Source organism: Camarhynchus parvulus, chromosome 4 (assembly GCF_901933205.1).
Source record: "Camarhynchus parvulus chromosome 4, STF_HiC, whole genome shotgun sequence".
Taxonomy (NCBI): Eukaryota; Metazoa; Chordata; class Aves; order Passeriformes; family Thraupidae; genus Camarhynchus; species Camarhynchus parvulus.
Window position 1 is genome coordinate 24,967,127 of NC_044574.1, and position 14,494 is coordinate 24,981,620.

The 14,494-nt window shown below is 38.3% G+C and overlaps 1 protein-coding gene across 1 annotated transcript; it reads right to left on the minus strand.

Annotated features, from left to right (window-relative positions):
• Positions 1-1,281: 1,281 nt before the first annotated feature.
• YIPF7 (Yip1 domain family member 7) lies at positions 1,282-14,083 on the minus strand. The gene is made up of 5 exons (XM_030948063.1): positions 13,968-14,083; positions 12,651-12,817; positions 10,155-10,300; positions 5,515-5,696; positions 1,282-1,444 (listed from the first exon to the last, which is right to left on the minus strand). Exons 1-5 carry the CDS (start codon positions 14,081-14,083, stop codon positions 1,282-1,284), a joined length of 774 nt encoding a protein of 257 aa, XP_030803923.1.
• Positions 14,084-14,494: the final 411 nt, after the last annotated feature.

Genomic DNA, 14,494 nt, shown 5'->3' on the forward strand with positions numbered 1-14,494 from the left:
CAATTAATTTTGTGTATTCTAGAACAGCTTTGCCATACTAAGCTTCTGCCTAACTGCTTGCAGCATCAGGACCCTTTGTCCCAGAATCACTGGCCCACTGTCTAGGAAGAAAATATTTAAAAAATATTTTTAATATTTTTAAACAATTCAATAAAGAATTGAAAACAATCAATTGAGGATAATCAAGATCATAAGAATATGCATCAAGAAGAAAGGCACCATAAGACACTGAAGAAATAATCTGGTACCATTTATTTCCCTCACATTTCCATTTATTTCATCCATTTACTTTTCCTAGCTCTTTCTACACCTACCTTCATTTTCTCTTCTACTTCATACTTAGATTTTTTTATGTTGTGACTGCACTCATCTCCAATTCCTCTTGATGGCTTGATATGTCTAATACTATATTTTAAAATATCATCTTGTGCATTCTGTACTTTATTGCCATTATATAAATGTTTCATTCCCCTAAAACTAAAAAAAGGAAATAAATTTTTGAGGGGCAGGTGAAATGATGGAGATTTGTATTTTGCCTGTTCAAATACAGTTCTTTCAGGAGACATTTTTAGGGGTTGCCTTTACTTTGTTTGGTGCTTTCCTGCAGTTACAGCAGGCAGTGGTTTAGTGAAAATTTTAAAATAAAACATTCCTGTGCATTAAACACAGTACAATGGTGTTTTGGACACCAGTACCTCTTAAAAATAAAAAAGAAAAACAAGACAACATTCCTACGTTCCCTCTGTTGTATCAGCCTGTTCCTGGCCAATTCTTCAATGTCACAAAACCGGGTCACTCAGTCTTCTGTCACAGAAAAAACGTCAAACTCAAACATGTAAATTCTGGACATTATTTAGTAATTATATAACATGACAAGGTGGTTTTTTAAAACAAATAAATGTGTATTTTCACTTGATTTACAATGTTCATTAAATATTTACATAATTGCATTCCAGTTATTCTCTAGCGTATGTATTATAAATACTCAGAACAGAATTTTTAATTGTAATTATAATTTATTTCTTTTTTTGCACTTTTACACCTTCTCAATATAATTTCTTTTCTTTAAGCTGTAAGACTGTCAAAACACCATTATTTTAAGGCTATCTACCTGTTAGCTTGATTTTTTATTTCATTACCAGCCATTAGGAAAAACCAGTAAATCATAGAATCTAATTTTGTTAATGGAACTTACCTCTAGGCAATCTGAAAATAAGTAAATGAACCCTTGTCCCTCCAACAGCTATAAACAGACTGTGAGAAGACTACCAGAAAATACACTCAGAAAACTGTTAGAAGTGCAAAAAGTCCATAAAGTAAAGCACATGGGTATGCAATCAGGAGCTGCTGTCCTTCCATAGCCAATGCAGACGTAAAAATTTTGGACGCTGACAAACTGCACCATCCAATAATAAACAGAGCTAACACAGTTCCTGGGGTCCCCCTAGGAGAAAAAAAAAAAACAAACAAACATGACAGAGTCCACATATTACTAAATGTAGAATCAAATCTTACCAAACTCAAGTTCATGTCTAGTGGCATGTCATTAATGGGTAACACCTAACGGAAGAGCCAAGAACTAACTGACATAATGAAAGTCAAGCATGACAGCAAATGAAAATTGTAACTATAAACAGAAAAATAGTATGTTCAGCATGGATAAAAGCTTCCCCAGAAGTACTGCTAAGAGCACTGTACATTTACAAATAAATCTTCTGGGCCTCCAGCAGATGCAGCTGCTTAAGTTTAATATTAAATTTAGCCAAGTTTCTATTTCAGCCAAAATAATCTCACAGAAATTGTTAGGTTCTAAAATGGCCCTACAGACCTACTCTTTCATCAGAAAGCCTGATGATGTGGAGGGATTGCATTTTTGTAACACAGAGAACAGATTTTAAGGGTGCCTTAGACACTCAGGAGAGGCTCTGAAAGACTCACACCAGCTGGATGGGCAGAAAGGTCTCCCAGAAAAAGCCTGACTGGCCTTTTAAAAAAATGAGCACACTGAACACAAAGTAAGGAGTGGGAAAAGAACCACCAAGGAAAAATATTTTGCTTATCTCGGCATCCTTCTCTGCACATTGAAAGGACTGTAACTTTCCACCCTACCTCTTGGTGACAGCTGAGCCCATTTGAAGTTACACTGTGCCCCCTTCCAGGAGCAGGGAGGCCTGGAGAACTCATGATTATGGGACTATGGTTAAAAACCCACTGAAATACTCCTGCAGATTACAGAGGGCTCACTATTAAACCCTGTGGGAAAAAAATCTTGCCAATAAATAATGTTTCACATATGCTTTATTTGCACTCTATTTGCAGCCTGCTTCTGTAAAATGCATGAGATCATGTGCGTAATACACTGCTGAAGCACATAATGAGATAGCTACTTTACACACTTTAGCTGCATCAGTCTCAAGGACTTGGAGAAAGAATAAACCTCTGCCACTTCCTAAAGGCCTTCCTGGCCCCCCACTCTTCCAGAGCATCAGCATAACAGAAGCACAAGGGAAAAACTGACTGTGTATACATACTCAGGTAGGTCCTTTTATCAGAAATTATCTCCACTAATATAATTATTGCAACTAAACCATGATGAATAAAGCTGTCCTTATGCTATTGACTTAGTTGCTTAATGCATTCACATCACATAAAATAGTTGATTTCTTAGCAATCCAGCCACCAGGCCAATAAGGTACTAGGTGTTGCCAGTTCTTGGGCCTTTGAGGGAGGAAGGAAAGAATTGATTTCATGGTGACTCAGCACCTCATTGCAACTTCAACAAGTCAAAAATAAAACATTAAAGACCATGTGATTTAATATCCTCAGTTTAAGTGTTTTTTAAACCAGTATAGTGGCATTTAGGGAAATTCCACTGGGCTTTGCAAAGCCAGTTCATGGTCTCTCCTCCAAGGAGATGCTAAGTTGCTCACCTAAACAGTGAGCCAGAAATTCAGAGCTGGCAGGGATGGCTCTTTGAGCAGGTATGCTTGCTGGCAGAGGGATGGGGGGCAATAGGAACATACTGTGCAATGACAATTTTGAACTAACATAATGACTCTTAGGGGGCTGTCACAATGCAGCACAATTTAGAGTTGTGGCTGCTCTGCCTTGCACTGAAGTCCAGCGGCCTCTCATGGTTTGTTCCAGGATTGGCAGAGAGCAGGATGGAAAGGTGGCAAAAAAATCATATCAGGATCAAGAGGTACCTCTGTGCACTTAGAAATTCAGTCCTCAATCTAACAATGTGTTACTGCTAAAAAGAATGATTTGGCAGAGACCTTTCTGTCTGGCATGTCCATGAGGGTCAAATCCTCTAGATGGGAGAAGGGCAAAAAGCACAAGTCATGCTTACAGCGGCCAAGAGAACTGGGGCTGTACCGGTATGAGATTGGGATGGAGTGACACATGTGAGTCGACCCTTTCCACTTCTCTTTCTCTCACATTTTTCAGATGCTGTCACCAAATAGGTTCTTTGCATCAGCTGGGTGTAAGAATTTCTTTCTTCATGCTTACATTAACTTCCCTCACTGTTTAGTTAAAGAAGTAGCTTTACCCCAGTTTCGGGACTTGATATTAAAGAATTGTTGTTGCCTTCTGCAGGAAAAAAGTCTATTGATATTTCTCCCAGGAAAACAACCTAATAAACTTGGGCTTGCACATGAAAACAGTATAGATGGACACAAACAAATCTAGTTTGATGCAAATTTGAATAAGAGAACTGGTATTCTCCTTGGTACTATTCAGTACCCCAAATGTTCCATATTTTGCTTTATTTATTTACAGGGAAATAGCTAATAATGAAAATTGAAAGTTATTAGATTACTATGTATCTTTGCCATAGATGAGTGCATTATCTTATGTATGCTTTTGGTGAAAAAAAAATCAGATTATTTCTTTGAACTTTGAAATAGAAGTAATGTTTCTTATAAATATTTTTTAAAATCATAAATGTATTGCTCTTTCTTTTACCATTTAAAATATTTTTTAAAATTAAAAATAATGAAATGTATGTTGGATTTTAAAGTTGACACTTAATTTTAATAGCATGTTTGCAATAATTAACCTTGGTACTTGATGTGCTCAAGCAGTTTCATATACCAAACGAGAAAGGGCAGCAGAACCCTGTCAGTAGGTACTTAATTTTAGCAATTCATTTCAGAAATACCAGTTCATTTTTGTCAAGGCTATCACATTTTCGTATTTATAGATTATTAAAAAATGAGCTTTCTGTAAATTCACAGCATTTTACAAACGTGTAGTGTCTGCCTGGGGATTCCATGTACAGAAAACAGTACCCTGCACAGTTGTAACAGCTGGTTTGGAATTCACCCCATCTGTCTTATGATTATGTATCTGCACATTTTATTAGGCTGGATTATTAAACAGGTTAATCAAGAAAATATGGGAAGTGTAGGAGAACAGAGAATAAACAGCTTCTTTAGTGTCATCATCCATCTTATCAAGGACAGCTCAGAAACACTTTAATACATGGGATATGGTCAGGTTAAGCCATCATAGCCCCTCAGAAACATGCAACAAGAATTTTTTCCAAAAATTCATTCCACCATATAATTTCCTTAAAATATAAATACATAAATATACACATATGTAAGAATGATGCTTTTCCAAAGAAAACAAACACAGGCATTTTCTCGTTCATCAGCTGCAAGGTTCCATATGTTATAGACTGGAGAGTTAAAAATATGAGAAAACAAAAAAGACTAAGGAGGGAAACCATCATTAATAACATGTTAACAATATACAAAAGCACTGCTCAAGGCCTTCAGGCAAGATCTGGAACTTGCTTGTACTTTGCTGTGTGTGAACAGGGAGATAAACACTGTGTCTCAAAGGGCTTACTGAATGAGGAGAAATAAGAGGCTTGCCAAAAAGTTTCCTATTCAGAGATTATGACTGAACAACCCCCCACATGTGCACAGATAGCAGATACATACACCACTACACATCTGGTTTTTCAAAGTATTCAGTTTTTTTCAGGCTTGCAATTGCACCACAACTATACCTCAGAATATACAAGTCTACTTATATCTTGTCTGAATTATCCACATCATTAACGGTAACTCGGCTATTTCATTCTGTCCCACAGAAGTCAGTAGGAAAGGAAACATAAAGATGGGAGGCCTGATGTTATGAACTAAAAAGAACAAAGAGAACAAGCTATATAAACCCAAAGTTCAGCAATTGCTTTTAAAATTGATACCTGAGCTTGGCTCTGCAAAACAAAAATCACAACTGAGGCTGCTGCTAAAATCAAAAGCACTCTCAGTCCAAATGGAAAGAAGTGGAGTTGAAGACTCATCAAAATGAATGCATACAGCCCTCTCAAATACAGTCCAGTTTTGTCTGTTTCCACCTATACAAAAAACCAAACTGGTGTTACAGTTTCAGAAACCAAAACTTACTATGTGACCACTTATAAAATGTTTTGCACAACACCATCCACCTGACTTACTGTCCTTCACAGGATTCCCATTGCCATAGGCTGGTACTTACTGCAGTGAGAAGAGAACTGCAGCAGAGGACAGGATGACCATGGGCAGCAGGCAGTAGCCCAGCACACTTGCAACACAGCCATGAGAGACTCCTGAGACGCTCATCAGGTTCAGCAGGGCATGCATGGCAAGGCACCCGATGGCACTCATCCCGTACACGTAGCCAAAATGAACTTTCCCTGCCTGGAATAAATAAGGGGAAGCATGAACTGACAGAAGTGAGTGAAGTGATCACTAAGTGCTAGCAGAAGACAGATTTAGGTTTAGGTTTGTTACTTCTTTTTGTTGACACTCTCTCTCTGCTTCACCTGCATCAGTTCAGTTGTGAAACACAGATGATACTTTTGGGTGATTTTTGCATAAAAATAATTCCAAGGTGCAATTGACAAAATGTGCTTGTTGCTAACTTAAAGTTACAAGGTTGATTCTTCGTGTTAATGTCATTGGGCTCTGAACACAACTGGAATTGGTTGGGAGATTTGGGAAAGTTTAACTGGCAACAAACTAAGAAGAAATTATGGAAAGCATATTTTAGTCATTAAAAATCAGTTTAGGCTCAGGAAACATCTTTTCAGTAAGTGTATATGGGGCTGTGAAAAAGTGCCCTAAGTAATATGATGACCCAGGTTACCTGATGTGCTTCACATTTTATTACAAACCTTCAGCTACAAGCAGGTCTGCAAAAAATTGGGAAAATTTTGCTTAAACTATGGTGTTTTTCAGGGCAAATGTGACTGGTTTTTCCCTTGACTACCATGAGAAGGATACATTTCTGTGCTTAGACCAACACAACATGTTCATTTCAACATAAAACTCAGCAGTAACTGTCAGTTTATGTTCTTTTTTGTTCTAACAAATGAAAAAAATCCCAGATTTTTTTTTCCTTCTAGGTTTTATTCCTTTGTTTGAATTTATTGCCTGTGAAAGGTACCAGCCTGGCAGCCTGGAGCTTGATGTTTTCTAATTTATACACAAAGCTAGTAAAACAGGCAACTGTGGCCACAGCACCACCAATTCCTTCATCTCCTGCCATCATTTTGAAGGATCCCTCCAGGCATAAGGGCATTGTTCACTCCCCAAAATAAACCACCACAAAAGACTGTTAAATATGTTTTTGTCTCTCTTCAAGCTTCTAACAAATTAAATGCTGAAAGTTGGCTATACAATACTGTCATTTTTACATCTGTACATGAGAAAAACATTTCTAAATCAGAAATCCATTCTTTTTCCTGGAACTTTGAATCCTAATGGTAGAATGCACCTGTAAAGGAGAAAGTTCAGACCTGGAACTTAACCATTAACTCAGAACCATGAGTGAACTTGAATGAAGGGCCACTATGCATCACCTTCCTGACACATAATAAGGTGTATGTACATACATAAAACACAAGTGTGCTTGTTCATACACACACACACACACACACAATCTACATGTTGCACACACTATATATTATATATATAGATATATTGTATATGATAAACCATAGAAGACTCAAAACTAATAGAAGGTCTCTGTTTCCTAATAATGCTGTGGCTTATTGTTGGATTCTGTTGTGATGGATTAGGTGGAAACATTGTTGAAGCTTTTATCATGTTTTGTGATACTTGCTAGTTTATCTCCCATGATGGCTAAGGAGGATTGAGAAGACCTCTGACTTCACTTATCCCTACATTTTAATGAAATCTGGGGGAAATCAACCTTGAGGACCCTTTTCTGACCTCTCTTTCTGTATCCATGCATATGGAAATTGATCACTGGATGCCAGCAGTATTTGAGCTGGACAGACATAGAGCAACAGTATGGAGAAGGCCTGGTGATGACACAGCTTGGAAGTCCTGATGCTGCAGGCTGGTGCCTCCAATCTCTCATTGGAGAGCAGTTCATGAATGTGAAATGCAACCTGAGTTAATCAGACCTGACTTTACATCAGCACCATTATCCTGTCTACACATTGACCTGGCTCACTGCTGAGCTCTCCTCTGCTTCCAGTCCTCAAGGTTAAGTCAGACCAGCCAGGCTGGCTATATCCTTCCAGCATCCTGGCCTTTTCCCCATTACTGTCTTCCACCATAAAGAATAATCTATTCCTGAAATCACAGCATAAGAAATCTTCCTACTTAGGTACAGACTTCTTTTGCTGGCATTTGCATACTAGTGGTATAAAATAATCAGGAAAAATTGCTTGAACAAATAAAACTAATGATAGCTGGAGATAGTGTGGGAGAGCAATGCTAGCTCAGACGATTATCAACTAGTACTTCAGTCATTAAGGATATACAGTAAGTTTAACACTCACAATGTCTTGGGGCAGCCTTTGCTATACACCAACTAAATAAAGTTCTGTCTCAAAACAGATGCATCAACTACAAGCTATATTTTAGACTGTTTGTTTCAGTGTATATAACTACACAGCACTATTTATTTATTAGCTTTGTTTAAGATTAAAAAATTCCTGAGCCAGAGATGAAGGGAGCACTAGCACCAGCAGCTAGCTGAGATCTCCAGTTGGTGAAATGTTGGATTTGTGGTGCAAGGATATGAGAGAAGGAAAAAAAAAAAAAAAAAATGGCAGCTGAACATGTTGGTTCCGATTTTATTCTTACTTAACATATGCAAATATATTGACTCACACACACGGGAATACTCCCAGTTCACAGTGATGTAAGCAAAACCAGAATCAGGCTTGATTGGTCTGACAGGCTTTGATGAATGGAAAGAGCTAAATTTGTCCTGTGGAAGGAGCAAGGTTAGCAGAAAGTCAGACTTTGTGTTCTTGCTTGCATCTGCCTGGAGTGGGTACTACCACTGTTGGCTGGAGAGGATGGGGAAATCTGATTTCATTCAAATGACAGTGTAAAATGCAAAGCAGCTGAGATTTGGGCTTCTGCTAAATTAGGGGCTGCCATTGTTTCTCTATCTACAATGGAGCTGCCCTGTTTCACACTAACGTGAGGAGGAACAAGTCCTGCTGCCAGGCTAGCAGCCCTTTCCTCTTTTTCTCTGAAAGGATGCTACCCTTTGAAGAATATCTTTGCATAATTTTCCATAGTTAAAAAGCTGAAACTAAAGAAAATGTATACATTATTTTTAGAAACAAGCTCTCAACCAAATTATGTTCCTGGTGCTATCAGAAGATACTTATTTAAGTACAGAAGGATATCATAGTTTACACAGCTGAAGACACACGTTAGTATTCAAATACATCTGAGATAAAATGGTAGGCTGAATTTTTAAGATAAACCCAAAGGCTTACTGCTGGGAAGTTATGGAACGAAAACACTGGATTGTGTCAGAGGTGTTCTGCTGCCCTAAAACTGGAGCATTGAAAATACTTGGTTTTCTAATGACACCTAAAATGCATAATATCACAGCAAAAGTATGATAATTAAAGTAATTTATTTCAATAATAATAGTTTAATAGTCATTATAACTGTTGGCTATTCAGGGAGAAAAGTCAACAGGAAACATTTTTTCTGTTCTTTCTTTTAGCTTTCCTTTCATTTTCTTGATTATAATTAATTCAACTTTCTCTTTTTACTACCCTCATACATTTATTTCTCCAGGTGGAAAATAGCCTGTCTTCTCTAGCTTCCCACCTTCTTTTCCTTTTATTCCCTTTCCTCCTGCCCTTCCACCCTTTTAAAAGATTTTTATTTTTATAGGAACATAAATAATAATACTACTTGCCATTTATATAGCAGTTTGCACATTCAAGGTACTGCACTGACATTACAAATTGAGTAAGAACTTTCAAGAATCTTCTGATTCAGCACAATTTATCACAGAGGAAATTGAGAATTAGAGCCCCTTTCCTCTCACCTCAGTTGCAGGGCAGTAAAGCCCTTCCCAGAATGGTCCCACCTTACTGCTGTCTGATGGATTGCTGTTGGCAGTCAGAGCTGTACTTCAGCAACACTGGAGAGCCCCTGTTGCCAGGGATGTATAGATGAATTTGGAGCTCTGCACAACCCTGTTAACTTTCCTCCTGTAGGAAAGCTACATTCATACAGAAGAAGGAGGTCAAATACAGGCTACTATATTTTGTTAAGCAGACAATACAGAACAAAGAATATAAAATAAGAATAAAAATAAGTACTAGCAAAATTTATAGGAAGGCATTGCAAATTTAAGGGGGTGGGTGGAAAAAGACTCTTTCAATTTCTTTTTTCTCTAATTATTCTAGTTGTATAAAGATTTTTTTTTAGTCTATCTGTCTCTGCACTCTCTAAAATAACACTGAAAGAAGATAATTCCAAAAAAGTAGCAAGAGCGTCAGCAAAACTGGGCTGGCCTGCTATTCCTTTTTATTCCCTCCTTTAAAACCTGTTCAGAGCCTTTCCAGATTATATATGGCACAGATCTGTCCGTTTGTTCATATTAAATCCCACCCTAAAAATGGTGCGGTCTCCTCTTTCCACTGAAGTAATACATCACTTTACCTGTGTCACCTTTACATTACATTTAAATTTTAAGCAGGTGCTTTGAAAGTAGGAAGAATTTTTAACGCATAATCCCAGAATAACTGGCAGCAAATGACTCTTTTTATGCTGGTACTACATCTTCTGCAGCTTCACACTCATTATCACCTAGGCATGAGCTTGTTAGAAAAGAAATCCCTGAAGATTTCTATGACATCCTACCATCAGCAATGTTGCTCCAAGGGCCAAACAGAAAACCATAGGTCCAGTGAGGTCTGTCTCATTCATAATGCTGCCATCTGCAGGCTTCATTGGGTTTAGAACTGTTAATGTTTTCTGCCATATATGCTCAAAATTGATCCCAAGTTCTGCAACAAGAAATTTCAGGATTTTGTTAATTGCTCACAAGAAAACAACACTTTTCCAAAACTCCATTAGACATCACAAAACTACAAACAAATGCTTCAGTGAAGATAATATTGTAGGATGACATATTTTGTATTAGGAGCATAATGTCCCTGCTATGTACTCAATATATTTGAGAGTAAGCTTTCATTCTAAATTGGAATATTAATGTATTAAACTTGATTTTAGTCAGTGAAGCAAAAAATGGCCTCAGCATTTTTGAGTTAATATTTGTTTTTCCTATATTTAAAACACACATATCTAATGGCACACCAACATCGATGTTGAAAAACACATTAATTAACAATAACTGCAGAATTTAAGATACTCTGCAACACTGAGGACAGAGATATATGCTTTAATTCTGGAAAATCTCACAAGAAATGTGTCTTAAGCCTGAACTGCCAAAAGCACTTAAAAATGACATTTTTTCCTTCAAGGCAAGTTTATACTACTTTATACAGTGCTTTATAAGTTTGGAGGGCTGTAGTGTGGTTTGTTTTTTTTTTTTTTTTTTTTTTGGGTGGGCGATGTTTGCATTTAAAAAGTAATTGGTGAGACTCCAGGAAACAGAACAAAATTCTGTCCCATTAAAGGTGATGGGAATCCTACAATTAACTTTGCTGGGGCAAATCTTTATCTTATAACTTCTGAAGAAACACTTCAGCTTGCACGAGTAATCATCTTCCCTGAGATTCTCCAGTAAGGGGAAAATTAGGTTCAGATCTGCTGCCAGAATGGCTGAGACTGACAATGATTTAGATCTGTTAGGAAAGCCAAGTCTTTACCTTGTTCCACCTCTACATCATCTTGAGCTCAATCAAAACTTTGCATATATAAATCTATTCTGCATTAAAATGTGTGGCTTTGGTCAGATTTATATGGTACACAGATAGGAATATCTCTAAAGCCTTGCAGATCACAAGCAGTTGTATCACAACATCCTTTTCCCAGGGTGAACAACATAGGGAGTTAAATGGTTGGGGGTTTTAGCAGTAGAGATCTAGCAGTTATCTATATCAAACAGAATGATCTTGCTGGCTTCAAGGCAGTAGTAGTCCCTTTTGAGTAGTAGAAACTCCAGCTGCCTTCCAGTGTGCCAAACTAGCAGGCTGAATAGGCTCATTTTATATTATACTGAAATAATTACAGACAAATTCTCCTTTTTTCTAATACAGCACAAGTATTTTGCTAGCGGCAAAATCAGACACTAGCATTAGAATGGTCAATCATCATAAAGAATGACAATGCTCATATAGTTAAATGATCAACTAATTGAAACTGAAAGCAGCTTTCTCAATTCCTTCCCCACTGAAACAAGCGACTTAGCATCTGCAAACTACTAAATCTATTACTAGATATGCAAAAAAAGATGATTATCCATCTTCATTAGTTACAGATTTTCCAATATGTACTGAGGATAAACGCAAGAGTGGAAGCAATTTTGGAAACGCGAATGAATACAAAACTATTGTTCTGCTGTCATCTAGCGGTGGCACAGTATATCTGCTCTAGGCCACAAGGCTGCGGGAATCCAGGGCGGATTCGAAGGAGAAAATGCAGGTTTGGCTGACAGGAGCTTTGGCTGAAGCTCACAGAGCGAGGCTTGCCAGCTCTGCTGCAGTTTCTCTAGTGAGTTCCATCCTCTAGCTGGCAGAGAAAAGTTAGAGGCAGCCCCAGGAACCCTGCATGTCGTCTGTGGGATTAGTTTTGTTATACATAATATTGGCTTTTCACAAATATGAAAATGGATTTTGTATGTGTAATGTTAAAGTAACTTTGTTATAATGATATAGTTTTATTTCTGTTGTTAATTAAGCTAAGACATAGTAGTGAAATAGCTGATATAATGTACTTGTGCTAAAATACCTGCTTAGATGAGATAAAATCCAGTGCATATATGAAGAAATCACCTGCTACAGATATGCCAGCTATCAGCACTCACCATCTCAAGACAGTGTGAGCCAGAACCAAAACTGAAGATAATGATAAAAAAAGACTGAAAGCACAACTAAAGAATACACATTCTCTAAAAAAGCAAATCCAAAGAGGAGATGTGCTAAACAATTCTTAGAACATGTAAACTAGTTTGAAGGAAAAGTTTACTATGCATAAGAGTCTATGAATATGCAAGAGGCTGATGTAAGGGACAAGGTATTTATAGGGGGTCCCCGAAGACAACAGTGTGCTCTTGGCTGAGTGCCCAGGTGCACCTGGCTGTAATAACCTTTGCTCTGCAGCCCTTGTCTCCTATGGTCCTTTATTAAACTTTTTAACTTTCACAAGAGTGAAGGTGTTTTTGCACAGTTTTACCTTCTAGCAAAGGAGGTTCCTCGTCAAATCCATCAACATAACCAAGCTGAGAAGGAGCGTCGGGACTGTAGGCTGGCTGCAGAATGCTGCCCGAGTAGCTCTGCGGGGACAGCAGCATGTCTGACGGCACAAAGCCCCCGCCTGCAGGCTGCTCTTCTGCCTGCCTCCTAGGACAAGGAGCAAAGCATGGCCAAACTCGTAACTACAGCGAGAAACTTCTGTTATAGATGAATAATGAGATGATTGGCTCTTGCAATTAAGGGATAATTATTGTGTGAATATTAAGAAAAGCTTTAGCGATGTGTAGTTATGCTATTGTAGTTTAGATGTCCTCTGTTCTCCCCATAGTTCCCTTTTCCCCCCTGTGTTGTTGCCATCGGACAGCTGGGGTTGTCTAGGACAGGTAGGGGGGCACATGTGTCCCCGGCATGGGGCAGTTGGGAATGGAAAAGCTTGGTGCTTAGGAGATGCAGCATGACAACACCTGACCTCCAATCCAGTTACAAGAAAGCAGTCTCCACAGATAAATGGCAAAGAAGAGCTGACTGACAGACTTCGGGAGGGGCCAGGGCTGGCTGATGCAACCCCCAGGGGTATAAAAGACAGAGCATCCAGCCTGAAGATGAACCAGCCACGTGGTGTGCACACGGGCACTTTCCAGCGCTGCAACTGTTTCCTTTTGTTGTATTGTTGTTAAGGTTTAATAAACCTTTTAAAATTTTCAAAGTAAGCCGTTGTTTCTCACACGTCTTAGAGCTACTCACCACGTTCCACTTACTTTTCACCTATTTTCAGTGTGGGGAAGCTGGAATTTTTCTGGGTCCAATCCTCGCTGTGGGTAATGAGAGGTGAGCTCTGCTGCCAGTGCCTTTGCAGCTCCCTCTGCAAGCGGGCAGAGCTCCTTGCCAGTCTTCCAGAACCCTGCAGCCCCCCACACCCACTCCCACTGCTACTCCCACATCCAGGCACTTGGGGCTTTTTTGCCCAGCAGCCTGGTGACACTCCTCAGATACATTCAGATTTTTTTCCTTGAATCCCAGAAGGATCCTAAAGAATTTCCTGCAGTATGCAGCCCAAATTTCACATTAATAACATGAAGCTCAGTTACTCCTGTCAGGTAAACAATCTGTAAGACCTCTACTAATAAAAGTAGCACAAAATCAAATCCTTTAAAAAGAAAAATTCACTTATAAACATTCTGCCTTTCTGAAAGTCTAGATGATGTCTTGAACTTCTTTCCTGCTGCTGCAAGCCCCAAAGCTGGCCCCAGAACCACCATCTGTTGGAGAGGGAAGCTGAAACAACACCCACACTTACTTTCTGCTTTCACAGAGGTTTTTGTCTGAGCCATAGCTGTTGCTGCCTTCCTCCTGGTCCTCTATGGTATAATTAGACTGGTAAAAGTCGATGTGAAACTGCTCAAAACTTGACATTCTGGTTGGAAAAATGATTGCAAATATCATAAATAGCATGTACAACAAGCCAAAATCTATGTTTTGAACTGTCCTAAACTTAAATGCCAAACTGTAAAGCCCCAAAATCAAGACTCTTTATGTAGAAGCTCATGATAATTTGGAAGTGATAAAAAAAGACCATTTACTTCCTTTAGCTGTAACAAGAGGAATTAATCTGCTTTTACTACAAATTACAGTATATTAATTTAAAAGTAGTATACCAGACTTCCTTTCTTGATACTCTTACAAAATATTTTTAAACAGATCATTTTCCTGCTTTCAATTAAAAAAATTGTGACCATATCTCAATGTTTAAAAATTAAGGTTTTAGGAAGTACTTTAGATTTCAAAAGAATTACTATTTAGAATGTTTTGCAATATTATATATGG

What these genes read in the sequence shown, in the direction of transcription:
- YIPF7 (XM_030948063.1), bottom strand. Translation starts at nt 14,083, where the DNA reads ATGTCAAGTTTTGAGCAGTTTCACATCGACTTTTACCAGTCTAATTAT. An exon ending in AACCTCTGTGAAAGCAGAAA is followed by an intron (nt 12,818 to 13,967) that starts GTAAGTGTGGGT and finishes TCCTTGTCCTAG; the next exon opens with GAGGCAGGCAGAAGAGCAGC. An exon ending in TTGGAGCAACATTGCTGATG is followed by an intron (nt 5,697 to 10,154) that starts GTAGGATGTCAT and finishes TATTTATTCCAG; the next exon opens with GCAGGGAAAGTTCATTTTGG.